Source organism: Aulostomus chinensis, chromosome 3, assembly GCF_037954235.1.
Source record: "Aulostomus chinensis isolate RoL2024-O1b breed Wild chromosome 3, RoL_Achi_v1.0, whole genome shotgun sequence".
Classification (NCBI taxonomy): domain Eukaryota; kingdom Metazoa; phylum Chordata; class Actinopteri; order Syngnathiformes; family Aulostomidae; genus Aulostomus; species Aulostomus chinensis.
In genome coordinates this window covers 19,558,710-19,583,554 of record NC_141322.1, presented here as the reverse complement: position 1 = coordinate 19,583,554, position 24,845 = coordinate 19,558,710, and the positions used below count along the sequence as shown (strand labels likewise).

At 43.1% G+C, this 24,845-nt stretch overlaps 4 protein-coding genes across 5 annotated transcripts; 2 read left to right on the top strand and 2 right to left on the bottom strand.

Annotated features, from left to right (window-relative positions):
* Positions 1-392: 392 nt before the first annotated feature.
* On the bottom strand, positions 393-3,759 carry LOC147268106 (uncharacterized). The gene is made up of 7 exons (XM_086200774.1): positions 3,051-3,759; positions 2,842-2,949; positions 2,229-2,363; positions 2,060-2,126; positions 1,708-1,958; positions 1,500-1,604; positions 393-1,133 (listed from the first exon to the last, which is right to left on the bottom strand). The coding sequence occupies exons 1-7, from the start codon at positions 3,121-3,123 to the stop codon at positions 1,048-1,050; spliced, it is 825 nt and encodes a 274-aa protein (XP_086056900.1). The 5' UTR covers positions 3,124-3,759; the 3' UTR covers positions 393-1,047.
* Positions 3,760-5,827: 2,068 nt separating this feature from the next.
* ddi2 (DNA-damage inducible protein 2) lies at positions 5,828-16,752 on the top strand. The gene is made up of 10 exons (XM_086199369.1): positions 5,828-5,982; positions 6,139-6,310; positions 7,599-7,728; positions 8,023-8,310; positions 8,400-8,526; positions 8,629-8,756; positions 11,603-11,731; positions 12,106-12,209; positions 12,328-12,520; positions 14,211-16,752. Exons 2-10 carry the CDS (start codon positions 6,173-6,175, stop codon positions 15,662-15,664), a joined length of 2,691 nt encoding a protein of 896 aa, XP_086055495.1. The 5' UTR covers positions 5,828-5,982; positions 6,139-6,172; the 3' UTR covers positions 15,665-16,752.
* Positions 16,753-16,963: 211 nt separating this feature from the next.
* On the bottom strand, positions 16,964-23,970 carry cplane2 (ciliogenesis and planar polarity effector 2). The gene is made up of 5 exons (XM_086199368.1): positions 23,629-23,970; positions 22,812-22,964; positions 22,464-22,588; positions 22,213-22,352; positions 16,964-21,666 (listed from the first exon to the last, which is right to left on the bottom strand). Exons 1-5 carry the CDS (start codon positions 23,738-23,740, stop codon positions 21,450-21,452), a joined length of 747 nt encoding a protein of 248 aa, XP_086055494.1. The 5' UTR covers positions 23,741-23,970; the 3' UTR covers positions 16,964-21,449.
* On the top strand, positions 17,863-21,251 carry LOC147268104 (rho guanine nucleotide exchange factor 19). 2 transcript variants are annotated; one of them, XM_086199366.1, is made up of 12 exons: positions 17,863-18,134; positions 18,220-18,384; positions 18,437-18,519; positions 18,597-18,895; positions 19,438-19,598; positions 19,673-19,825; positions 19,907-20,036; positions 20,116-20,190; positions 20,264-20,356; positions 20,439-20,587; positions 20,696-20,860; positions 20,938-21,251. In XM_086199366.1, the coding sequence occupies exons 1-12, from the start codon at positions 17,944-17,946 to the stop codon at positions 20,981-20,983; spliced, it is 1,710 nt and encodes a 569-aa protein (XP_086055492.1). In that variant the 5' UTR covers positions 17,863-17,943; the 3' UTR covers positions 20,984-21,251. The 2 variants fall into 2 exon arrangements, with proteins under 2 accessions (XP_086055492.1, XP_086055493.1); XM_086199367.1 differs by having other exon boundaries at positions 17,865-18,134; positions 18,455-18,519; positions 20,938-21,250.
* Positions 23,971-24,845: the final 875 nt, after the last annotated feature.

Here is a 24,845-nt window from a genome sequence, read left to right as displayed (position 1 = left end):
ATTATGTTTTATTCTTATCCATAAATCCACACACATCTACTGGGGCTCAAGGATGAACAGAGGAGATCCTGCTGGTCAAAGTTCAAGGTCACAGTCGCCTCCTAGTGTTCACCGCGTCTCAAGAAAACTTTGAGGGGTATTTCTTCAAATTTGACAGAAATATCCACTGGGACTCGAAGAAGAACAGAACATTTTCTGAGGTCAAGCCACACTGCAAGCCATCTGTACTTTTAAGGTAGTGCATCTTATTTGTTAACAACAACAACATCATAATCAAATGCAAATAATGAAGCTGCACTTTCAAGAACCCTCTGACTGTACTGGTCTAGGGAAAGTCTATAGTGGAGTACAAAGAACGTGAAACCAGAACAGCAGTTTATTTCCAAGAGCTGAACTGAAAACATGTATGACAGAGGAAAGAAAATTTTCTTACAAAGTAAAAAGAAACCCGCCTCACAAGGGGGAAGTCCCAAATGCCACGAACCACTGAAAGCATGTTTTCATTGATATTTTTCTCTGTTACGAAAAGGAAAACAAACCATATTGAAAACAGTTTCGTTCGGTGGTATTAATTAGCACTTTTATAAAATTACTGCTCATTCAGGTATTTCTCCGAAATACGTCACATACAGATATTAAACCATAAAGAATTATACAACATGACATAAACAGCCAAAAAATGTACATAGGAGAATTTTAGCAAAAGTACTACTTAGAAAATGTATAAGATATTTAGTAGAGTAACTTCTGAGGTCAATGTAACTTACTAAAGTAAATATAATGAAGTAAGGCTGAGGTACACTTCACATGTTGGCTGCCAAAGGTGTGAGGTATGATACATGTACATGAGGAACGCAATTCACTGGATATTCCATTACAACAGAACGAATGAAAGTCAAATATTGACCACACTGCAGACGAAATACACCTGCTGTAGCACAGAGGCAATACGTGATTTATACGATGTGTTTTGTTACAGAAATCCACCAGTGTGTCCATGCTCCAATGATCTGATGCAAATATCACAGGAGACAGATGTGAGTCACCTCAGGGTTCCTCAGTGCTCAGCTTGAGAGAGGACAGACTGTCAGCGCCACTCTCCTCAACCGGCTGTCGACATAACGAGTCTCTCACTGGAAACGGACAGGACAAGATTATCACGCTGCATATTATCAATAATCAACTCGTTGCATTTTTAGCAGCAGTTTAGAATAATAGAATGATATTTGTTGGAATGTTTATCGGCTTAAAGTTAGCATGGCTGCACTGAAAGCTCATCTGCCTTGCGACGCATCTGAAACTCGACAATTATCATCTTGTTTGGTTCACTTGTACAAAAAAAAAATGAAGTGTACAATGTCGCATTTGCAGTGTCGCATCAGACTAGACTTAGTAACTTCTTCTCAGTAACTGACTGGCAGCATCAGATTTATTTTACGGAGCGAACAGCGACGTCGATGAAGTCAGAATAATGAAGTGGACCCAATGGGACTGCCTACTTTGCACTGCTGGTTTTCTCTTCACACAAGTAGCAATGTGCATTTTACAGGTCACAGCAGTAAGAACGAGCAGTCCAACGACTCCAAATATAAGCATAGTAGTGCCTGAAAAAGATAAAGCATAGTACAGGTTACTTAGTCCTACATGTTAACTCATAATACTTTGTTAATAAGTTAATCACTAAACAGAAGCATGACTTTTTTTTACCAATGTAGTAGCTGGTGATCGGAGCGTGGGTGGGCGGCTTATTGTCTCTGGAGTCTACTGCAGGAGTGAGAGCAGCGATGGTAGTTTTCTCATGCGTTCGCGCCCCCTCGCGTGGATGGTTGGGTCTGACATGTGTGATTAAAGACTCGTTTTTGTTTGGCGTGGAAGGTGCAGTGACAGAGTTGTTTGACTCGTCACGACAGATGACATCTGTAGTGCTGTTTCCTTCAACACTCACACCTGATTTACATCTAGAAGGGAGGAAAAGAGGGACAAAACGAGCTTAAAACTGTGTTTTTTGTAGGACATGGAGAAGACTTATTTAAAAAAAATAAAATGGAAAATGACATACTCTTTCCATGCGACGCAGGGTGAATTGTCACTACTGCTGAAATATCCATGCTGGCATTCTGAACATACTGGCGAGAAAAAAGTTTTCAAATAATTTACAATTTTCAATTACAATTTCAAATAAAATTTTAAAAATATTGCATTTGTTTTTGGGTTTTTTTTGTTTATACCTCTAAGGTTAAGCCCAAAGCCGACGCGACATTTACAGGTAGCAGAATCACTCTCCAAAGGAACAAATCCTCCTTGGCACTTACACTCTGTGTTTGTCACTTTTGTGCATTTCTTTTCAGTTTTACTCCAAAAGGCTACAACAACAACAACAACAACAACAACAAGTTCATTAAACACAGTTGAGGACTTGGAAACAATCGGCTTCACAAAAGAAAGTTTGACTGAAAAGTGTGAATGAATGAATGAAAGGGATTCTTATCCTGTACATTAGAAAAAGTCACCACAACAAACGAAGAGGAGTAAAAACATAGAAAACAAAACACAGATCTATACCAAATGTGGACAGTAACACAAATTGAACACTACATGTTCCAAAAAGGAGCAAGTAGACACACACACACATATATATATATATATATATATGTGTGTGTGTGTGTGTGTGCGTACTTGCTCCTTTTTGGAACATGTAGTGTTCAATATATATATATATATATATATATATATATATATATATATATATATATATATACAGAGAGAGAGAGAGAGAGACAGCTATATAGATATATATAGATGTACCACAACTACAATTCTGCTAAAAATTGTAACCCTTACCTTCATTGCACTTGGTACAGGGTCTGCACTGTTTGGAATGATTTTCTTCAGACTGGTAATATCCATCAGGACAGGCTTCACAACCTCCCTTATGTGAAACTTTGTGACCTAATATTTAATCAAAGAGAATCACGCACACTGTAATCACACACTTTAGATCCTCATTTTCCAAGAGATAAAACAATTTTAATAAAACAAAATTACTTTACCTTTTGGGCAAGTGATAGCAAAAATGAGTTCATTAAAAGTCAGACTCAGTATGAGCAGTTTGAGCAGAAACATATTCAGGGTTTCCCAGTCGACAGGTTCCGCCGAGCGTTTGGTGGCGCGAGGAACAAGAGATTGATGGAGACAAACGCGAACAAATCAAACTCGCCGCCCACGACTGACGTTTGCGTGACGTGTGTCGTTCTTTCAAGTTTTTCAGAAAAAACGAAAAACTAAAAACAAAAAAAAAAGATTCAGCCCCATAAAAATGTCTAACAATAACTCAGGCAATTACATGAAGAAGGTGACGACATGGAAGTTGCCCCATCACTATGAATCAGATACAGCCTTTTAATCCACGTTTTTACCTGGCGACATGTGGGCACTGAGGAATTACACAGAGGTCTGTGTCCAGAGCTCAAGTGTACAATGAGTCATGCTCTCCATGATACAGAACTCCCAAAATCATCAGAAAACAGTATCAGAAATAGATGAGCTTTAACAAGTCGGGAGCTTCCACGTCCTCCTCTCTAACCCTAATCTCTCTCTTATAATCTACAAATCTACGCGCTGTGTCATAGCTGACAGACACATCAAACTCAGACTTTCATGACCAACAGCAGTTATGCTTCTGAAGAGGTGTTATGTTGAGTCTACTCAATTAAACACGGGTGCGATTTCAGCTGTTTTTTGTTTTTTAACCTAACCTATTTTTCTTTTCGGGGGGGGGGGGGGGGGTGTTGTTTTTTTTGATCGTCGTCTTGTGGTAACGCGTCGGAACGTCGGAAATCTCCGTTTTGCTGGTAGGAGCGTAACATAAAACAAATGCAAATGAGCGAAAGGAACAGGTGGGGAAAAAAAACGCACATCTTCTTAAAATAATCTTCAAATCACAACCGCACGACGCTCGTCCTTTAGATAGGTTACAAAAACATGGCTGTCTTTTAAAGGACTGAGTAAATAATGGAAACAGAATGAAATTTCATGTTTAAGAATTTAGCCTAAGAATTTAGTTGAGAGCCACATTATTTTGCAAATATCTTCAGTTCCAGTAAAAAAAAAAAAAAAAAAAAAAATGTACGCTTGAATTAAAATATTAAAATGCATAAATGTGTTCATATGATGCTGACTGTTATTTTGAGACATTGGTCTTACTAATGGACAAATAAATCTTTATATTTTAACTGTGCACACCAAATATATATATTCACACTACTGACATCACCGCAGGAGATGATGGGTTTGATTCCTAGTCAGGGCCCTGAGGCAAGGTTCTTAATGCTGCAAGCCTAACAAAGGATGAGTGAAACAAATATTAGAGTCATTCTGGCTCAGACGTGGCCTGAGTCACAAAGGTCCATGTCAGGTGATAAGAAACTAGGGTGACCTGATGACAAATGGGCCTCTGGAACAAGTCATAGGTGGACTAGAGCAGAGAATCTGGATTTGTTGGAATGCTACTACACAAGTAACCCCTACAACCAGAGACTATGGCATACATGGATGCTTCCAAGCCAAACATCTATAGGCTAAAGATGCCCCTGCGACAGTTCAGAACACAGTAGCCGAGTGTAGGATGCAGCAATCCCAAGACACAGCAACATAAAGAGGAAGAAATATTAGACGCTTGATAAATAACAGCAGAAACAGGAGCTCGAGAGGATGTGGGGAGTAAAGGTAGCAGTGGACCTAGTCATCAGAACACTGGGGGCTGTGACCCCCAAACTGGAAGTGTGGCTCCAGGAGATTCCATGTACAACATCTAAGGTGTCCGTCCACAAGAGCCTACTCTAGGAACAGCTAAGACACTTCCCAGAACCCTCAAGCCCCTGGCTGCTTGTAGAGGACCAGAGCTTGAGGAAGACACACAACACCACCACCAGAGGGGCACGAGGAAGATTTATATTTTTAAAAAAAATCCCATCTTCAGTATCTCTTCAGTCTGGTGGCCATAACTGTTACATTTCCCCAGAAAACAACACCTGAAGGACAGGGTTGTAGGATGGGAAACTAATAAAATACAACGCAACCTGCCTCCCAAAAAAGGATTAAAAAAAAAAAATGGGACCTTGGTTTCTTGAAGGTGGCAGTGAGAATACTTCTCCCCACAGCTGCCCACTCCTGATACACAAAAGAATTTGACCCCAAAACCAAAAGTAAAGTGGAAGTCACTCGACAGGTTGGGGAACAAAATAGGTCATAATTCTTAAACACAGACCAAACAAAGACAAGACAGCCAACCGATGGTGTTGACTGTCTGGTGACCCACAAGCATCTGAGCAAGGGAACTACAACCCCCTGAGAGCCTCCCAGCTGACTGGTTGCAGTCAACTGAGGGAGAACATGGCAGGTGTACCCAGTGGCACTTTTCTGACCTCTGAAGTTGTTGCCAAAAGAAAGAACCAAATGTCCCTAATGTTTATCATAGGCCTTTAGTTTGCTGTAGCCCCCTAATTTCATCATGGGGGCCCAGTTAAATATGTTTAAAAAAAATCGGCATTAAAAGCTGATGTTTCAATATACTGTATGTATGTAGCTTCTCCTCCGAGGCCAATTCTACACTAAACAATAAAAAACAGGCAAATTTTTTTTTTTAAAGTTGTATTTTTATTATTTTTATTTTATTATTATTGCTGTGGTCCAAATGAAAATGGTAGTGAAACAATTTTAGCCTCCGTTTTATAACGACTTCGTTAAATAGAAGAATGCAAATAAAATGTGTGTAGCTTTTGTAAAATACCACTAGATGGCGTAGTAGAACCAACATTGGCTTTCGGTGTTGTTTGAAGTCGAAGAAGAAACTACTCACGACTGCCGTCGCGCGACATGTCGAAAAGAAGCTGAGTGAAAATCAAATGCGGCACCGCTGAGCAACACTTGATGTTGTGTAGTTGTTGATTAAACGATTAAACTGTCACACCAGACTTCTACTCAGTAAGTGCAAAACATCCACTGTCTTCGGTTGTAGTAGAAGTCTTCACTCTGACATCTATTTATTGAAATACACCTTTAGAGTGGCACAGGTCCAAATGAACATCTGGGGTTTTCCTCTGTGAATCAAGGAAATACACTGACTGCACTCTGTTCCAGCGGGTTTGTCCACTGATCGTTCCCCAAAAAAGCGATGCTGGTCACCGTTTTCTGCGCACCGAGGGATCGCCCAGAAACCACCTTCGCCCTCGATGTGTCCCCAGAGCTGGAGCTGAGAGACTTTGTAGCACTTTGTGAACTAGAATCAGGAATCCCAGCTGGGGAAATTCAGGTAAGACTCAGGCTAGTTTTAGCCACAGGGCTAACGTTGCTAATAGCTAGTTAGTTAGCTTGCCTGCTAGCATGAATCAGACTTTTGCCGTTTTGACGGGTGGGTGTTGCTTCAACTGTCAAACTTCTCTTTATCGACTGTTGCCCAAACTGTAATAATAATTATCAACAGTCGGGTGTGTCTGTTGTTGTCATTAACCTACCTAGCTAGGCTAACTTTTCAGACCAACGTCAGCAGAAAATAATGATTGCATAGTTAAATTAGTCACGAGCATAGCGTTTAATTCATTAGCATTCATTCTTGAGGCGCTTGTAACACCACCCGGAGAGAAAATGGGTTTGAAATTCACGTAAAGTGTAGCTACCGGTTGTGTTCTACACAAGGACCTTCTGCCAACAGACAAACACTCTTGACCTGCCGAAGAGCTGTTATCTTTATTAGGTTGTCGTGGAATGACTTACGTGGTTTTCGGATAAAATGGAGCTGAACAGATGAAACGATGGCCAGTTGAGTTGTTTGGTTTAAGTTTTTAGACAAATTGGTTAATACTCTCTTGTTTAAGGTAAAACATTTTGATGATTTTTTTATTTGAGTGACAGAAAATTGCTCATATAATGTGTATCCCAATCTACATGGACGCTTTAGAGTAGAATGTTGTGTAGTTTTGTTTTGTTTTTTTACTGCAGCCCCGGAACAGAAAACAGGGAGTTCAAACCCACGTTAAAAGTTTGGTTGTTGATGAAACACAAAGTGAAATTGAAATATTTTAACACTATTGGTTGAAGGTCATGAGAAAAATGGGATCAAACACACTGTTTACTGCATTAAGTTTTGTTTTTTTTCGTGCGAGCATGTATGTGTGGAGTACAGTGGGGGTGTGATGCTGTGAAGCATAGATAGCTGATATGAAGCCAAGTGGGAGAGAGTGAACACTGCTGTGAACGCCCAGCCCAGGTAACTTCAGATCAGGCTGACTGCGCCGCTCATATCCTGCTGAACAGACCAAAGAGACATGGCCATGCAGTGTAAACATAGGCAAGGCCGTCACACATGACAGAGGTGGTCAGCGATGATGTCACCAAGGTGACCTGGGTTGACCAGCAGCTTACCTAACCACAGAAGGAAAGTTAAAACATATTCACTGTGGGGGTTTTCACAAATAGCTGCAAAAGGTGAAATCTGCCAAATATGATCTAATCTTACAGGGATAGTTTAGCATCTGAAAGAAAATCTTCCATACGCCATACGATTCAGGTTTTTTTTAAGCGTGTATTTTTTTCATATTCAGATCACATACGTAGAACAACCACTAAAAGACCTCACTCGTGCCTTGGGGACCTATGGTGTGAAGGATGGAGATGTGGTGGTTCTCAGGCAAGCAGACAGAAGGCCTCCACCAACTCAGCCAGCCTTCCCAGGTAACCTAGCATTGGTACTTGAGGGTTAAGGGAAATATTTGTCTTGAGATACAACTTGGAGATATACTTTGTTTTGGACATAAAATTAAGGAAGAGAAAAAGGGTAAAAAAAAAAAAAAAGTACAATAATTGGTTACATCTACAGCAAGTGCATTCATCGAAGTGTGCAGTGTTATATGAAATTATGGATGCATTGTCTGGACAAAATCTGACACTCAGCTTACATTTATCTAGACAGCAGTATATTGATACATTCCTCATGCTAACTTCTCCTCTAACATCTTTGCTCCTTAGGTCTGCCCCACATTGATTTTCGATCCATCACAGTCCCAGGCACCTCTTCTTCATCCGCTCCACGTGGTGCCATAAGGCCAACGCAACCATCTCCACAGCAGCAGCAGCCGCCACCGCAGCAGCGCCCAGCACAACCTTCCACGACGATGGCCTTTAGCGGCTCCTCTCCTCAGGGGCTGGATGACCCTGCCTTACTCCAGCAGATGCTTTTATCCAATCCCCATGAGCTGTCACTCCTCAAGGAGAGGAACCCGCCACTTGCCGAGGCCCTGCTAAGCGGAGACTTAGGTGAAGATAAAGTTAAACAAATGTTCGTATGTCAACAGTGTAGTGTATTCGTGCCGTACTCATGTTAGCACAACCATCTCCTTCCGTAGAGCGTTTCACCAAAGTGCTGCTGGAGCAACAGCAGGATCGCGCCAAGAGAGAGCAAGAGAGAATCAGACTTCTAACTGCTGATCCTTTTGATTTAGACGCCCAAGCAAAGATTGAGGAGGACATTAGGTATGCTCCAGAGGTTTCTTGATGCTTTGTGTCGACGGCAGGATGTTTTCATTCCTTCAGTTTAAACAGTCCTCTAAATTCTCCTCCTCTTGAATCCTCCAGGCAACACAACGTGGAAGAAAATATGACCATCGCAATGGAGGAGGCTCCCGAAAGCTTTGGGCAGGTGGTTATGCTCTACATAAACTGCAAAGTCAACGGGCACCCAGTGAAAGCTTTTGTGGACTCAGGTAATGAGCATGAATTCCTCATCTGATATTCAGTAGCTTGTCTTTCTTAGTACTGCAGTTGTACTGAAACTTTGGCTAGTGTTAGACAGTGGTGATATTCATTTGCAGGTGTCACAGTATGTGCTTGTGTAATCCATGTGTTGAATACAATTAACCAGAAATGCACCAATTGTAAAGTTTTTTTTTCATCTTTTGTGATGGATTAATGAAAATATTAAAAAAAAAAACCACACTTCTATCCCACTGTGTTAATGGAAGTTAGGAAACATTTTTGGACTTCCCCCTTGGCCTGTGTGCCGTCCCCTCTCCAAATGTTATCCAAGATTTTTCATAATCCTGCTGAAAAACAGCTGAGCGAAAACTACCTACTTAGCGGAGGTAATAAAGTGAAGGAGCCCTGTGTAGAACCATGCTGCAAGGATTCCGTCAAGGTGGTTCAGGCGTGTGATTAGAACAAGGCTCAGAACACTCTGGAAAGACTGTATGGGTCATCTGTACTTTGTGTGCCAGGGGGTCCTCCCAGGAGAGGATGAAGCACTTTGCTGGGGAGGACGCCTGTGTTACTTTGTTCAGTCTGTTGCCACCCTGACCCAGTTCTGGATTAGCGGCATAAAATTGATGAACAGATAATCTGCATTGTTTCATCTTCTTGCCCCTCTTTATAAATGGTAAATGGACTCAATTTTATATAGCGCTTTTCTACCTTAGCGGTACTCAAAGCGCTTTACAGTGTCATCTCATTCACCCATTCACACACACACTCACACTGATGGTGGAGGCTACCATGCAAGGCGCCAACCTACTCATCAGGAGCAATTATGGGTTCAGTATCTTGCTCAAGGACACTTCGACATGGTCACCGGGGTCGGGGATCGAACCAGCGACCCTTTGGTTGCGAGACGGCCACTCTACCCCTGAGCCACGCCGCCCGTAGCTGTTTGTCATTTCCAAATTTAGTTGGAAAAACGACTTAGCTCAGTAGAATGGACCTCAGATATTATACTCTGAGCTCTTTATTAGGGCTGAGCAATTTTATTGATTCTGGGATATATACCGATATTTTGTTTCCCCAGAGAAAATCGATTTTTCTGCCGTGAGTATCGATACATTAAACCCCATTCAAATCCCCAGTGTTCGCACTTTGCAGGAAGAGCAATTGGGTCTGCCAGCCACAGAGCATTTCTAGTTTCTCATCCGGTTGGAGTTTAGGGATTCAGGAGAATGGCGGCGAGCGTAGTTCCCTCTAGTTTTTCAAGTGTCTGGGCATACACACAAGCTCCCTGAGCACACTGAGGAACAATGTGAGCAACGTCAGTTCTGCACGATGTGGCCACACACCTGTTGAACACCTGGGAGCATAGAAAAATACATGGCTTAGTAAAAGAATCAAATTACAGCAGCAATTCCTGTTCGTTTACTTTTAATATTTTCGGGGTTTACAACTCAACCGCAGAGTTACCATCGCCGTCTTTTATCTCTGCCGCACTGCTGTTAGCTAGCTAACCTGCACGGTGCCACGACGAGTACAGGCAGGGCACATACGCAGGCACATGCTATGATTGGCTGCGTAGCCTATTGAACCTTATCGTATCATTGGCTGGACACCTGCCACTCACCGAGTCTACGCTGCATAGACTTTCTTGTACGCTGAAAACGTGCGAGCGGTGCGCGTTCGCGCAGTTTAGAGAGACCATCGAGGGCGAGTTCAAATCCAGCGCTTGCATGCTTAAATGCAGATGTATGGGAGCATTTTGAGTTCAAAAACAAAAAGGAGAGCCACGATTTGGACAGAAATATGGCGGTTTGCAAACTGTCACACAAACGTTAAGTACTCTGGAAATACTAACCTGCGAGCCTTCGTCATCACCCAGACAAGGAGACGCTAACAGAGACTGAGCCCAAGAAGCTGCGGCGCGACCCTAAACAAACCAAGCTGGACAGTGACGGCGGTGGTTGCCACAAGTTCCCATCTTCTTTATCGAGGTCGCAGAAAATTACGGAGTCCATTGCCTACTTTATTTGTCAGGATTTGAGACCTTATGAGGTGGTGGAAAACACCGGCTTTAAGCGCACGGTGAACGCGACGGAGCCCTTCTATGCTATAGTCACCAGCGAATTGAATGATTGGCTGCCATGGTTTAGTTTTAGTTAACCTGGTGGCTAGACTGGCTAGTGGCTACCTCATATGTTCAGTATCAAGCTAAAAAAGCTGCCAAAGAAGGCCACTTGCTGCCCTTAAACTCTCCATTGTTGACTTTACTTTTCAAAAGCTTGTATGCTACAATTTGCACTCAGTTTCAAAAAATGAAACTAATTTTCTTACACATCTTTGATTCATTTTGTCCAGCATTTGCAAGCTGCCAGTCAGAGCCATATATTGTGTAATTGATGCTTTCAGTTCAATTAATTCAATCCAAGTCAATGGAACACTCACAAGATGTCACCAAAATCACTTTGTCCCTTTAAAATCTTTCAGAAAAGGATGGAAGTGTATCGAATTGTATCATGAGCTGAATATCGTGATATATATTGTATTGTGAGCCGAATATCGTGTAACGTATCGTATCGCAAGATTAGAGGATCGCCACAGCCCTACTCTTTATGTATATCTGTGGCACACCATGCTCCCGTGGGTCAGCCCACACCGCCAGCTAAGAGAACACTTACAGGAACAGCATGAGTCAGCTGTAACAAGAGTATCCTCACCGCTGACTCAACATTTTATACGTTTGTATTTATGAAGCTTTGTATTTCCATCGTCATTACATAGGAAAATGGACGCACAGCCGGATGATCGTCTCTTTTATCACTTGTTCCTTGTACATGCTGCTGACCCTGGTTTGTAGGAGCCCAAATGACCATCATGAGCCAGGCGTGTGCCGAGCGCTGTAACATCATGCGTCTGGTGGACAGACGCTGGGCAGGGATCGCCAAGGGAGTGGGCACCCAGAAGATCATTGGGAGAGTTCATTTGGGTTAGTGTCAGTGTTTTTGTTTTGTTTTTTTTAAGTATTTTCTTAAAGCATCCCAAAGCAACTTGAGATTCAGAACCATGAATGTGTTTATACTTTGTGTTAAGTTCCACAAGAAATGGTCAGAGGTAACACAACTTTTTTTTGCATAATTACAGGATGTCAAAAGAAAACTTCCATCTCCTATTTACATGCGCCCCGTGTTGTTTTGTTTTTTTGTATTTCCTATGAAAGACTAAATTACATTCTCAGTTATATATTAACATTTAGAAGTGGACAGAAAAGGACCCAACTTTTTCTGTTCAAGCAGGGAGAAAAACAAATCCCCCACACTGCAGTTGTTGACACTTAAGTTTGAATTTGTGTTACCCGTGTAGCTCAGGTCCAGATCGAGGGGGACTTTCTACCTTGTTCTTTCTCCATCTTGGAGGACCAGCCGATGGACATGCTGCTGGGCCTGGACATGCTGAAGAGACACCAGGTGTGAGCCCCTTTTATCTGACATCAGTTTGTAGTCCACCACTGGGATGTATAGGATTTCATCCAGGCGCAACTACAGGAAAGCTGAACATGATCTGCTTTCATTATGTGTCTTGTAGTGCTCGATTGACCTGAAGAAGAGTGTGCTTGTAATCGGCACTACAGGCACTGAAACTCGTTTCCTGTCAGAGGCAGAACTGCCTGAATGTGCTCGACTAGCATACGGCGCAGATGGGCGTGAAGATACCCGTCCAGAGGAGATAGCTGACAGAGAGCTTGCAGAGGCACTTCAGAGGTCCATACAGGAAAGCGGTAAGAAACACTCACTTGTCTCTGTGAGATTCTCTGCACTTCAGCCTGTTTTTCATTGGGCTTTTTTCAGTTCGGTTAGAACTACACTTGCATGTGCCATGTGAAGTTCCTCAACCCCATTTATGCTGCCATCTGAATCTGTAGTCGTATGATCACTTCATATCATCACCTCAGCAAATTGAGAACCACCAATCAAGCAAAATCTAAAAGTTTGAGATCGTGGCAAAGATCGGTTGTCAGGCTGAAAGGGACAACACTCCTAGTGGGAAACTTTATTTTTGTATGACAGTCATTGAGGAGAGCTTTCATTTGCAGGCTCTACCATCACACAACAGTTAAATGATGCAGGAGGGAGCTTGTAGGTAGGAAAGGGCTTCCGTGTACTGCGTGAGTATGATCTTGGTGAACCTTCTACATCGGGGGACCTAAACACCCACTCCACGGTACAGAGCAGATCTAGTGCAGTGAATTGTGTAGCTGACAACAATGCAGATGGCTGGCTGAGGGAGTGTGTGAACAGCACTTGAACCACCTCCAAGGACAAACTCAAAGGAACACGCAGTGTCAATAAAAAAAAAACAAAAAAAAAACTTGCGGATTGGTTTCATAAGACAGACCCTCAGATTTATTTCACTGTGACCAAACAGAAGGGCATTGCATTTATAAAGAAACAAATAGGATATATATTCTCATAAATATGGTATGTGTGGGCCATTATAACAAACCTTTCATATTCCCACATATCAACCCAAAGGTGGACACGCACAAGACTCTCTTCTTCCTAGTAGCCCACGTATGTGACGGTAAAAGCTGGCACAACAAGAACAAGGCTCAAAAAATGCCAGGATGACGCTGAGCCATCAGTCTAATCAATGCACAAAATAACATAAAACCTCGGCTTTTCAAACTGCCTAATAAGCTACAAATATTACTCAACTCAAAATAGGTCTCAAAAAGAGGTGGTCCGATTGTGAAAAGGCGTGAAAGACATGAAATGGCACGTATCGGCCAGTTATGTAAAAAAAATATAGGTAATGTAGCACCAACCTTTTAGAATAGTAATTGAATACTCTGAAATGACAAAATTTCGAACAGTAATGTGTCGTACTACTCGTTACAGACAGATGTCATGTGACTATAGGAATTTGTTATGCCCAACTCTGATAACACTGCCACCTCTAAAGGCTCCAGTTGATTTTGGATAACACTTTGCACATCTGAGTGTGTGTGAAGTGAGTGATAGGTTGATGCATGGTCTGTGTGTGACTGCTAACTTTCTCCGTCCCTTTGCATGATGTGTGTGGTGTGTGTGTGTGCCCTAACCTCTGAGCAGGACAGCACTGATGCATTTGGAGACAGCTGGAGAGGGCCCAAACCAACCAGGTACTGCAAACTACAAGCCCATTGCCAGTGCTAAGTCCATTGCTTTTTGTTTCCCTTTTATTTTGCCGTTATTTTGCTGCTGAATCAGTTAATAAATGACACACTTTTTTTTTTTAATTATTTGTGTTTTTGCTCTAAAATCCTTGTAATTGGTAAAACGGTAGCCATGCATTTTCCAAGGAAATTAATGTTTTGATGTAATTTCCTAAATCGTAATGAAAATGCTCGTAATGCTCCCTAAAAGGGTTCTCACAAACGACAGATGTTTAATTCTCTGTTATATTTTCTTTCACAATAGACACTGCAGATGGACAAACTACCTCACCGCAGCCTCCACCATTTACATTACCCAGAACCTTAGACCAAATGTCGTCACCCCCCTCTCCTTCCCCAAGCCCTTCCTCTGGCCAGCCCCAGAACCCGACCCTGGATGGTTCAAAATCTGTCCCAGCAACCATGGAGCAGGCCTCAACACCAGGGCAGTGCCAGGACCGCCAGGACCCCCAGGCGCTTCCTCTGCCCGCATCCTCAGCAGAGGAGTCAGGTTCTTCACCGCATCAGGTCCACCCTCCTCCCATGCCAGTCCCCAGCCCCTCTGCAGTAGCCCCTGTACCATGTCAATCAACAGATGTCGCCCCTAAATGTGTCCCTCCTGTAGACTTGACCCCCCAGTATCCAGAGGCTGATGCACTCTCTAGAGACACAGAGGAGGATGCAGAAAACAGCTCCATGCTCCCCCATCCAGAGGAACTCTCCCCCACTCAGCCCATGGAGCAGGAAGTGACAGAGTCCGACACAGCTGATGTCACAGAAACCTGTCCGAGTCCTCCAAGCCAGTGTGAATCGGTTGAGATGGAGTCCCCCACTGCCTCCCAGGGTGGAGTGTCCTCTGAAAGGGACCAGCCGGAAGGAGAGCGCCGCTCCAGCACCGATAACATCCCTTCTCTGGCAGCCGCACTGATGGAGCTTCATGAGCTGCTGGTCTCCAACAGCTGTGCTCAGTCCCAAAACTGCAGCACCTCCTGCTCCCCCTCACATCCATTCAGACAAGACACAGACGAAGTAGCCGCCAATCCACCCACCCTGACACCCGAAGTCACCCAGCTGCCCATTTCTACTGCCATTACAGCCAGTGCAGAACCAAGCGATGCCAAAGCCAACCATGCTGCTGCTGCTGCTGCTCCATCTGAGGGACCATCTAAGTGTCTTGTGCCTGACCTTTCTGGCCAGAATGAGCATCTGGACAGAGATACAGCAGAGACTGTGGAGGGACAAGGACCACTTCAGTGTCCGGATGGTTCCGGGGAGGAGAGGGCAAATAGATGTGGGCAGGATGAAGCTTGTAACCTCAGTATTTCTCAGCCTGCATCAGAGGTTCCTCCTGATCCTCCAGGGGACTTTGAGTTAAGGGAACCCCCTGAGGGGCAGCAGGGGACAGGGGTTGCCGACACTTTTGACATCCAGACTGAGGACACTTTTCCCAGCCCTCTGTCAATGGCAGTGGGCTCATCTGAGGAAGTCTCTAGTACCACCTCCCCCTCTGTCCCCCCTCTTGCTCAGGCTACCCAGCCTACATCTACAGCCCCTCACCTCCCTGCTCCACATCCCTTTACAGAACAATTTCCAGCTGAGCACATCCAGAGAATCCAGGCAGCAGGGTTTTCTGCCAGGGAGGCTGCAGAGGCACTGGAACAAGCCCATGGGGTTGTAGAGCTAGCTTTGCTGGCACTATTAGCCCGCAGTATCACTGTGCCCACCTAGACTCCGAACCAGTCATCAGCCTCCCAAACTCAGCACCTTGGGTCCCATTCAGACCTGGAACTAAGATGTGTCCCGAGTGATTCGATCAACAGTGGGTAGTTCTAAGTTCAGGTGTCAACTCACTCAGGATGCAATGAGATCCAATCACTGTGACCACATTCAGAAGTGGTCTGGGCCACATGTGGACACCGTCTTTGAGCAGTGTCAAGGTGAACGTGTCCTGTGTCCCACTGAAGGACCATTTTGCGTACCAATTCACACTAGGCGTATCATTATCAGCCTGTTTGACGTGATGAATTGAAAACCAGTTTGTAAGACGTCTTGGATGGTATGATTTGCATGGAAGATGCTGAGGAACAAACGGTGCCTGTATCGTTTTGACTTCTCACTCCTCTGCCGTAATTACAACTTTATAGGCAATCCCCTGCACCTCTGTCCCCATCAAGTCAGCCAAGTTCACCCATCAACTTTTCTTTGTCTCAGACAGACAGAGCTTTGTTGTATCTCCCGTTAAACTTTAATCAGTGTTCTAAAAAAATGGATGTGCAAAAAAATGAGGGAGATGCTTTTATTTCCACTCGATACGCCTGTGGGAGTCACAAGCTTTCACGGGTGAAAACGTAAAGAATGCAGGTGTGTTTATTGCAGGTGAGATGTGGTCACTGGAGACGCATGATAAAGCCAAGTGCGAAGTCACGTACATGAGGCTGTGACGCTTGTGATCGGATCACTCAGGACGCACCGCAACGACAGGTCTGAACAGAGCCCTGTACTTTGTTACTGATCCAGATGTCTTGATCGCGTCTCAGCCAGGAGCTTGCAATAACACAGGCAAGTCTCGCGGTTTGTCTTACAGAATATCCAGGAACAAACAGGACACTTATTAACTCTTTACTGGATACAACCGATATGTGAGGTGTGTTTTGCATGCATGTGTTTTGGGTGTGAACCCATTTCATTGGTTTTTAGGTATTTTCTATGGTAGATAGATTTTTCTTGTTTTGTCATTCTACATTGACATGTTGTGAAATGCCCAATATGAGATTGATTGATCAGGTTGTTGAAACATTAAAATTTATAGTAATATCTGCGTCGATATCACAACTGTTGTGTCAGAGTTTACGTTGTGGAGCATCCATAAAAAGATCAATTGGAACAGCATCGCCACTGCTCCCCGACGCCGCAATAACATGTTTAGGATTTATATTTGTACACCCCCCCCCCCCATTGGTATCTCCTGCGGTTCAGAAGGATTGATCATTTGATTACATCAAGTTTACAAGTTCTGCCAATAAACGGGAAGCCTGAAGATTGACATCCATTATTGCACAAATATCAAGTGAGCCACAGTCGTTTGAGTGTAAGATTTATGTATCATTCTCCACACTTGGAAAGCTTTGCCATGTGTATATGACAATTGTTTGAAAAGTCATTTTTATTGTGTCAAATCACCTTGGTGTGTGTTCGTACTGTCCAAAAACATCCATCTTCATGAATATTCTGTTAGAATATGGCTACTTGTGGCACTCAAATGTTCCATATATCAAGGATTTTAATGGCTTTATTTGAGTCATCTACCAACAAAGTTCTGACAGATCGATTTATTTACTTTTATGTTGTATGAAATTTTAAATTGCAAATAAATTGAACTAGTATTTGTAAATTGTGTGTGAACGCATTCATTTTTTGGTGTACCTCTGATGTCATTTTATTTCGATCAAGCTTTCTTGCCTGTGGTGAAGCAACTGCCAGTGAGCCGTCCTTTCGTTTTGAACTTAGAAATACAGATACTACGGCTGCAACTACCATTGTTTGTCAACCCATTGCTTAGTCAATAAAATCTCCACAAACATTTGAGGGGACTTCTTCTGGGCACTCTGGGTCTTAAAAACTATTACATATAATAATTAGAATTTTAGGCCTCTAGAAATTTATCTTTCCTCAAAGAGCTTAAAATCATTGAATTAGAATGTTCTACATACCCCCACACACGCATAGCAATTAGGTACTTCTAGTCAAAATGTTTTTAAAGTGTCTCTAAAGTCTTAACTTGACTTTGTTGGAACGTACAGGAGCCCTGCCAACCACAGTTTATGTTTTTACCACTGAAACCAGCAAATCGCGATGCCATAGCACCCTAAAAACCAGTTTTAGGATCCTCCTCTGCAGCCACACCTGTCTCCAGTTCTGTGATTGCTGCCCAGTAAATCTCAAGACTGCTTCCAACTGGATGGATTTTCCTGTGTGGCAGAAGACGGCCTGGTGTCCTGTCGGGCATCATGGCTGAATGTGACAGCAGTGAAGAAACAAGCCTTCTGGCTTACCTGCAAGCGTGCTTTGGACAGAGTGACTCAGTGAATAATCTGATATCTCAAATGTCAAACATGGAGACAACAGAGAAGCCTCTTCAGGAGAGCGACAGTGCAGGGGACGCAGGAAGTGACTCCCTGAACCAGTGTGAGGAACTCGAGTAAGAGCCATGTGTACTTTTTTTTTTTTTTTTTAAAGAAACACGCTTTAACTTATATTATTAAATGTCTAATGCTCTGTCCTAGCTTTTCCATAGACATTCCATCAGCATTAGGTTCAGTTGCCTCGATCAGTTCGTGGGATTTCGGAAAACTCCAGTCCGCTGTCCCGGAGCTCTTCTCACTTCTTACACTTGAGGAGGACAATGCACCTCTGTCCCCTCCAGATGATCAGGATGCAAGCTCAGAAAGGTAAGAGGTCATGAACCTTGATGCCTCTGCAAAATATTTACTTTCAACCAAGTGTGACATTCAAACACAGGGCTGCTGATTCAGTCGAGGAGGAAGCGCTGAGCCTAACTTTCCAGTCAAAGTACATTCACATTTGTAAGTTAGCTTTTCTTCTTGATGTTTGAGTCATGGGGTTGGGGAAAGTTTACAGTAAAGCACCTGTCTTCATGCAGTCCCGCTGTATCAGGACTACTGTCTGCAGGCGGTGGAGGATGACCTGCTGAGGCCAGACACACACACACAGACAGTAGTGTCTGAACTGATAACCCCTCAGTCCGCGCAGAGTCTGCAGTCCCACATCAGTCTTTTCAGTTACTCTCCATCTTCTCGGAAGCTGAGCTCTCCGGAGTTGCCCTCACCTCCCCCTCACCTAATTCAGGTGACTCCATGTACCCTCTGGCAAGACCTGGATGAGGTGAAGGCAGCTGGTGTGTTGGACAGCCTCACCCCCCGAGAGATTCGTCATCAGGAGGTGTGAAACAATCCAGACAGGACATGCTACATTAAGTAGGGCACGTAAAAGTGAAATTAAAGTACGACTTCATCCAAAAACGATAATTTATCTTTTCAGCACACAGTTAAGTGTCTTGAACTCAATTTTTCTTGTCACCTCCTGCGTGACTTCTACGAACAGCAGAACATCGGTTCTGAAACTCTGAAAGGCGTCTTCTGAATCTTCATCCAGTTGTGTGCTCTACTCAGCTGAGTGCAAGTTTATCACAGCAGTGCAGTGTTTTACTTAGGTTTTTTTTAGCTTAAATTATGGGACAATAAAAAAGACATGGATTAAATGGATGGTGTTTCAGAGTCTCTAAACACTGTTTTGTGGTGGTTTGTAGTCTGTCTCCATTAGCTTCATGCTAACGTGACTCGAATCGGAGGAAAACATTTTGAGTTCAAGCTGGCTAATAGTGAGACATTAACTGTCAAATTTTGGTTCTTTTAAATGGGCCCTTTTAAAGGTCTAGTGGAATAAAATCACTCACTTCTGCCCCCTCTCCTATTTTTCTGAAGGCCATGTTTGAGCTGATCGGCTCTGAAGCGTCATACTTGAGGAGCCTTGGAGTCGCTGTGGATCATTTCTATGACTCAAAGGCCATGAAAGCCACGCTGTCTCGAATGGAGCATCACATTTTATTCTCCAACATCTGTCAAGTGAAGGCAGCCAGTGAGAAGTGAGCGTTCTTCACTGGAAGTACTTCATCCTTTCATTTGTATTTAAACTGAGCCCTTGTTGTTTATCTTCTAGGTTTCTTAAGGATCTGGAAGCCCGACTAGGGGCGTGTGTGTTCATATCCCAGGTTGGGGACATTGTGCTGGAGCACTGCCCGGCGTTCCACACACTCTATGTGTCTTATGTGACTAACATGATGTACCAGGAGGCCCTCATCAAGCAGCTGATGTAAGTCACTCCTGTGCATCACACCACCAGATTTACTCCACAGCACCACTTCTCATATCGATCTCAACACTTCTGTTAAAGGCAGCAGAACAGAGACTTTGTCTTTTTACTAACGAAGCTTGAGAGGGACCCAGTGTGTCAAAGACAGAGTCTGAAGTCCTTCCTTGTCCTTCCCTTCCAAAGAATCACTCGTATTAAACTCATACTGCAGGTATCTGAATTGAATTCATCCCATTATATTTCTTAATGACAAGTCTCAGAAGTCTGCTAAAGGTTGTTCTGAATCTCAGACTATCCTGAAACTGACTGGACCAGAGTGTGATTCCTTCTCCACTCTTGAAAAAGCTATAGAGGCCATTCATGGGGTAATGATATTGATGCATTGGCAGAATTGCATGAATTGTCTCTGAAAAACACTGGCTGACTTGCTCTGAACAGATAGTAAGCGCTTGTGACGAGGGGGTCAAGAAAATGAAACAAATCGAGGAGCTGGTCTGCCTGGAAATGCTGCTGGATTTTGGGAACATGAAGGTTTTTAACTTTTTTTTCTAAGATACTTGACTTGTCATATGTAAGCTGCAGATTTACTTGGACTGTCTCTTCTACCATCCAGGCGGTTCCTCTGGTGGCAAGCGGGCGATCTCTGGTGCATCAGGGCCCCGTGAGACAGCTGCAGGTGGAGACGTACCGCAACTCCAGACCTTCATTCACCAGCGTCTACCTCCACCTGTTCAGCGACATGTTGCTAATCTCCTCCAAAAAGTACTTGGCAGGCACTCTTATTTCTGCCCTGGAGCAGCGACTGTGATTACTAAGAGTCCTGCAGTCTCCACCCACTCCTGGTCGTTCTCATTTTGTGGTTCCTCACAGGGAGCAGCGGTTCATGGTGGAAGATCACGCCGAGTTCCCAGCACACGTTCACACAGATAACCTGAAGACGGAAGTCCTGGGTTTACCCCCGGAGTCGTTCCTGCTGCGTCTCTCTAAAAGTCGAACAGGACAACCCACCGCCATGATACTGGTCGCTTATAAAAGGTACAAGATGAGTTCAAAGTTTAGTCAAAACGATCGGGACTTTTTGTGCGATTCCTGATCGCTGCTTCTGATTTCAGATCAGACAAAGAGACATGGATGAAGCTGCTGTCCTCCAAACACTAACTGGAGCATCATTCACTTATTTAGTATATTATATAGTTTAGTATTTGTTATTTAGTATATTATATTCACTTATTCACTAATTTGATTTATCAAACTCAGCTTTTTAACTTTCACATGAAATTTTGATCATTTGAACTGTTCACTTCACACTATTGTTCTAGATGTCAACTCAACACATGAAGCACTGAAACATACAATGAATTTGTCACTTAACGTGTTTTTAAAGTTGTATTAAAGTACCATCCTTTTAAAATATTTAGGTTTTTGTTCTAATTCTTCTACACAGATGGTCTTTGTCTATCCCTAACCTCTGCTATCAGCTTGCAGTCTTTAAGGTACCGCAAGGATGGATCGAAGAGGTCCACAATTCCAGCCTGTCCACATTGATATGTGATTAAATCATCCTTGAAGCCTGTGACGGTCACATTAGTGTCCGAAGAGTCTGGTCCGCCTTTAAATGGCGTGGCTACTGTGGCGTCCCCGTCCCCTGCTGGGGCCGGAGGCTGCTGGCTGATACACAGTCCTGATGCCACAGGTTCTCTGCCAGGCAGTTGAGGAGGGGCGCTACATCATCCAGGCCGTCGCTGACCTCCCCACCCGTACGCAGCACCGGTAACCTCCACGTCTCCTGGAAGTGTCTCACGTCTTTCTCCGACACATCGCAGTGCATGAAAAGGTCAAATCTGAACAAGAATATTAAAGATGAATGTCTGAAGTTGCTCTCGACCAGCTGGCATTCACACTGCTGTGGTTGGCCTTATAAACCTTTACACGCAACAAAGAGCTGCTTTGACTTTGTACCGTCGTCTTGTTAATTAAATTAAAGGCTGTCTCTTTACAGGACACATCAAAATATCCCATAAAGACATAAAACCCTATGAACTGATCTGAGAGTGAACAGTGTGATTCAACTGATGTCACAGACATCGACTGTTCATCTCTGCCCAGTCTAAGAACCAAACGTGCCTTCATAGTAGATTATTTACTCCTGTTAGATATTTGTTTAAACCTAAGGCTTTTACTAAAATTCTTTGGACCACAGTTTGTCTTCAGCATGAATGAATGAAGTTTGTGCCGATCACAGACAAAATACAGGAATCAAACATCACATTCGTGTTGGTTTTGTTCTTTTTGTTGGACGCTTTCTCAACAAACCCACTCAAAGTGTCCGGGTTTGTCTTAAATTTTCTATTTTACATCGGGAAATAAATACACTTGTAAAAGGATACTTGGTGCCCACCACCACTATTACAGCGCGCCCCATCGATGGTCCGGTCCACTTAGTGATTTGATTGGAGAGATCATCAAAAGATGTTCTGTCGGTGAAGGAGAAGAGGAGTAGGATGGCATCCGCCTGCTCCCTGCAGGACTGAACGCACAGGAGATGAACGCAGAGTTGCAATTCTGGTTTTCTTTAAATACAAACCCACAACTCAATGACTCCATACGACGCGTCAGACGCCGTATGATTGATACATACTGGCAGCAGATGGTCAAATCTGCGTAAGGCGTTCTCTCCACAGTCCCACAACTGCAGACGGAAGAAGAGCACTCTGCCGGTGTCTCTCAGCTTCACCGGCCAGTACACCACTGAGGTCTCGATACCTTCGACCACAAAACATACTGTAACCTAGCTGTGACCTTTAAAATAAAGTGATCTGATCTGCATAAAAGGTTCTATCACTCTCTGTGGGTTCATTGCTGTTTACCGAGCTTTGTTATCTACTGTTTGGATACGGTGGCTCTACTTGACCCCAGAAACCCCCACTGACCAACATCAGGGAGGCTGTTCAGCCGTGGTACTTTCTTCATCACGGCAGGAACCTACCTGTGGTTTCATAGTGCATATTCGGTATATTCAAGCCTGCCAGACGTGCAGCCAGGGCACTTTTCCCGACTCCACTCTTGCCGGAGAGGAAGATCTTGTAATGAACGGTGTCTACGGCGACTTGTGGAGGCATCACGGGAGACTCCAGCAGGCCTGAAGCGTATTTAAAAAAGAAGCAAGCACAATTTAGACAAGAAGTTTAGTGTTTACCCGCCAAATATATTCTCAAAAAAGTCTCATGACTAGTTAAGTAAAAAGATTTTTTTTTTAAAAACCACACACACAAAAACAGGTACTGCAGCAACAACTCCAATAATCAATCATGGTTGAGGATGTGAGGGAAGTTTAATGCTGGATGTTCTGCTGTAAGGTTACGAATATCTAAGTGTACGACTGTAGTTTTTTCATGTTGCATATACTTTTATTTAACACGGTTTTCCTGTTTGTATCCATTGTTGTTTGTTTCTGCCTTATTGTTCTACACTGCATATTCCTCCTTTACATCATGTCTGAGACAAACTGAAAGATAAATAACAAACTAAAAGAGTGTGAGAAGATTAAACGAAGTGAAATAGTCGCAACATTTACTCGATATTATTTTCCTCGTTATAAACACCCGTATTGTAAACGGAAGTTATCATACAGCAATTCCGCAGTATCCATTATTTCACACGCATAATTCAATGCATTTTAGTGCAGAGACGAGACAGGAATCATAGGTCCCATATCTCTGTCCTTTCATTGTCCTATTTAGAGCGAATATCTAACAAGTAAGTTCATAAACAGACACAGGAAACACAGAGTTTATTACTCATACCGAAGTTCTTGCGTCTCTTCTTGTGCAGGATTTTACTGAAGTAATCTTTGCTGTCTTTACATCGATGCCAGTCAGCTACAACCACTGATCCCCTGGGAGGTGTTTGGCTCATCTTCTCGTTGGTTTTTTTTACTGTAAAGTCAGCCGGTAGTCCCTAGTTTAGCCTCCGAAAAGCACCTTGATGGAACGGAACGTGTTGATGATAAAGTAAAACACCGCATTACAGCAACAGAGAGCAGTAGCTTACATTTTAACTCTCTTCCCGCAGCGCTGCTAATTACTAAAAACAGGCTATGGATTAAAAAAAAAAAACCTTTAGTATCCCTTGACAACCGTTTTCTGTCGTCACTTCCTTCAGACCTCTTCCTTTACGGTGTTGCCTTCAAGTCCGGCCAAAAGTCGTCAAATATGGCTTTATCTTCTACTCTCTTGACGTTTTGTATCAAATACTCAATAGTTTAACGATTAGTTGAAGTAGAAATGCCAATAACTATTCCGTTAATCTACAAATATTTATCATATTTATATTTGACAGGTTTCTGGACCAATCTCCTGCTTATTCACAGTGAAGGGTGAACACGCTTACCCTGTTTTCAGAGATGTTGGCTTCAAATTATATAGATTACAATTATTTGATGTGCAGTAAAATCTAATCCGATTGACTGCTGTTATTCATATAGCCCACAAACATGAACGATATACTGGTTGATGCATTCTCCCACCGCTAGGGGTCCCTAAAGTTCAGCGTTTCACTCGCTGGAGGCTCGCATGAACTCACAGTGATAGGCAAAAGGTACTTCATAGCAAAACCCCCAAGGTATGACAAGAAGAAAAAGGTTTATGCCTATGATGAGTACTCTTGCATTTATATCGGTCTGGTGGTTCGCCAGTTATTTTCTTGTCCCAGATTGTTCTGTAGTTTAGGATTTTTGTCATCGTTGATTATGCTGCTGATTGTCGCGATCAATTGATCAAGTTGGTCTATAAAATATTAAAACTCTCAGATTCCAAACCAACACATTCAAGCTGCTTCTTTTTTTCCATCCAGCAATCCAAAACCCAAAGACTCAAGATGAAAAAAAAGCTGCAAATCCTTATATTTAAGAGTTGGCAACCATCAAATATTTGACATTTTGTTTGAAAAAGACAAAATAGATCAACAGTTATCAAAGGAATAAAGGATTTGTTGAGTTGAAGTTGACTGAGTGATTCTCTTT

Bases quoted from the DNA above. Each gene is read 5' to 3' on its own strand.
- LOC147268106 (XM_086200774.1), bottom strand. From the start codon at position 3,123: ATGTTTCTGCTCAAACTGCTCATACTGAGTCTGACTTTTAATGAACTC. The intron at 2,364-2,841 runs GTAAGGGTTACA...TTGTTGTTGTAG, and splicing joins CTGTACCAAGTGCAATGAAG to CCTTTTGGAGTAAAACTGAA. The intron at 2,127-2,228 runs GTATAAACAAAA...TTTTCTCGCCAG, and splicing joins CTTTGGGCTTAACCTTAGAG to TATGTTCAGAATGCCAGCAT.
- ddi2 (XM_086199369.1), top strand. From the start codon at position 6,173: ATGCTGGTCACCGTTTTCTGCGCACCGAGGGATCGCCCAGAAACCACC. The intron at 7,729-8,022 runs GTAACCTAGCAT...TTTGCTCCTTAG, and splicing joins AACTCAGCCAGCCTTCCCAG to GTCTGCCCCACATTGATTTT. The intron at 8,311-8,399 runs GTGAAGATAAAG...CTCCTTCCGTAG, and splicing joins CCTGCTAAGCGGAGACTTAG to AGCGTTTCACCAAAGTGCTG.
- LOC147268104 (XM_086199366.1), top strand. From the start codon at position 17,944: ATGGCTGAATGTGACAGCAGTGAAGAAACAAGCCTTCTGGCTTACCTG. The intron at 18,520-18,596 runs GTAAGTTAGCTT...GTCTTCATGCAG, and splicing joins GTCAAAGTACATTCACATTT to TCCCGCTGTATCAGGACTAC. The intron at 20,037-20,115 runs GTATCTGAATTG...TCTGAATCTCAG, and splicing joins GTATTAAACTCATACTGCAG to ACTATCCTGAAACTGACTGG.
- cplane2 (XM_086199368.1), bottom strand. From the start codon at position 23,740: ATGAGCCAAACACCTCCCAGGGGATCAGTGGTTGTAGCTGACTGGCAT. The intron at 22,589-22,811 runs GTAGGTTCCTGC...TTGTGGTCGAAG, and splicing joins TATGCACTATGAAACCACAG to GTATCGAGACCTCAGTGGTG. The intron at 22,353-22,463 runs GTATGTATCAAT...CTGTGCGTTCAG, and splicing joins GATTTGACCATCTGCTGCCA to TCCTGCAGGGAGCAGGCGGA.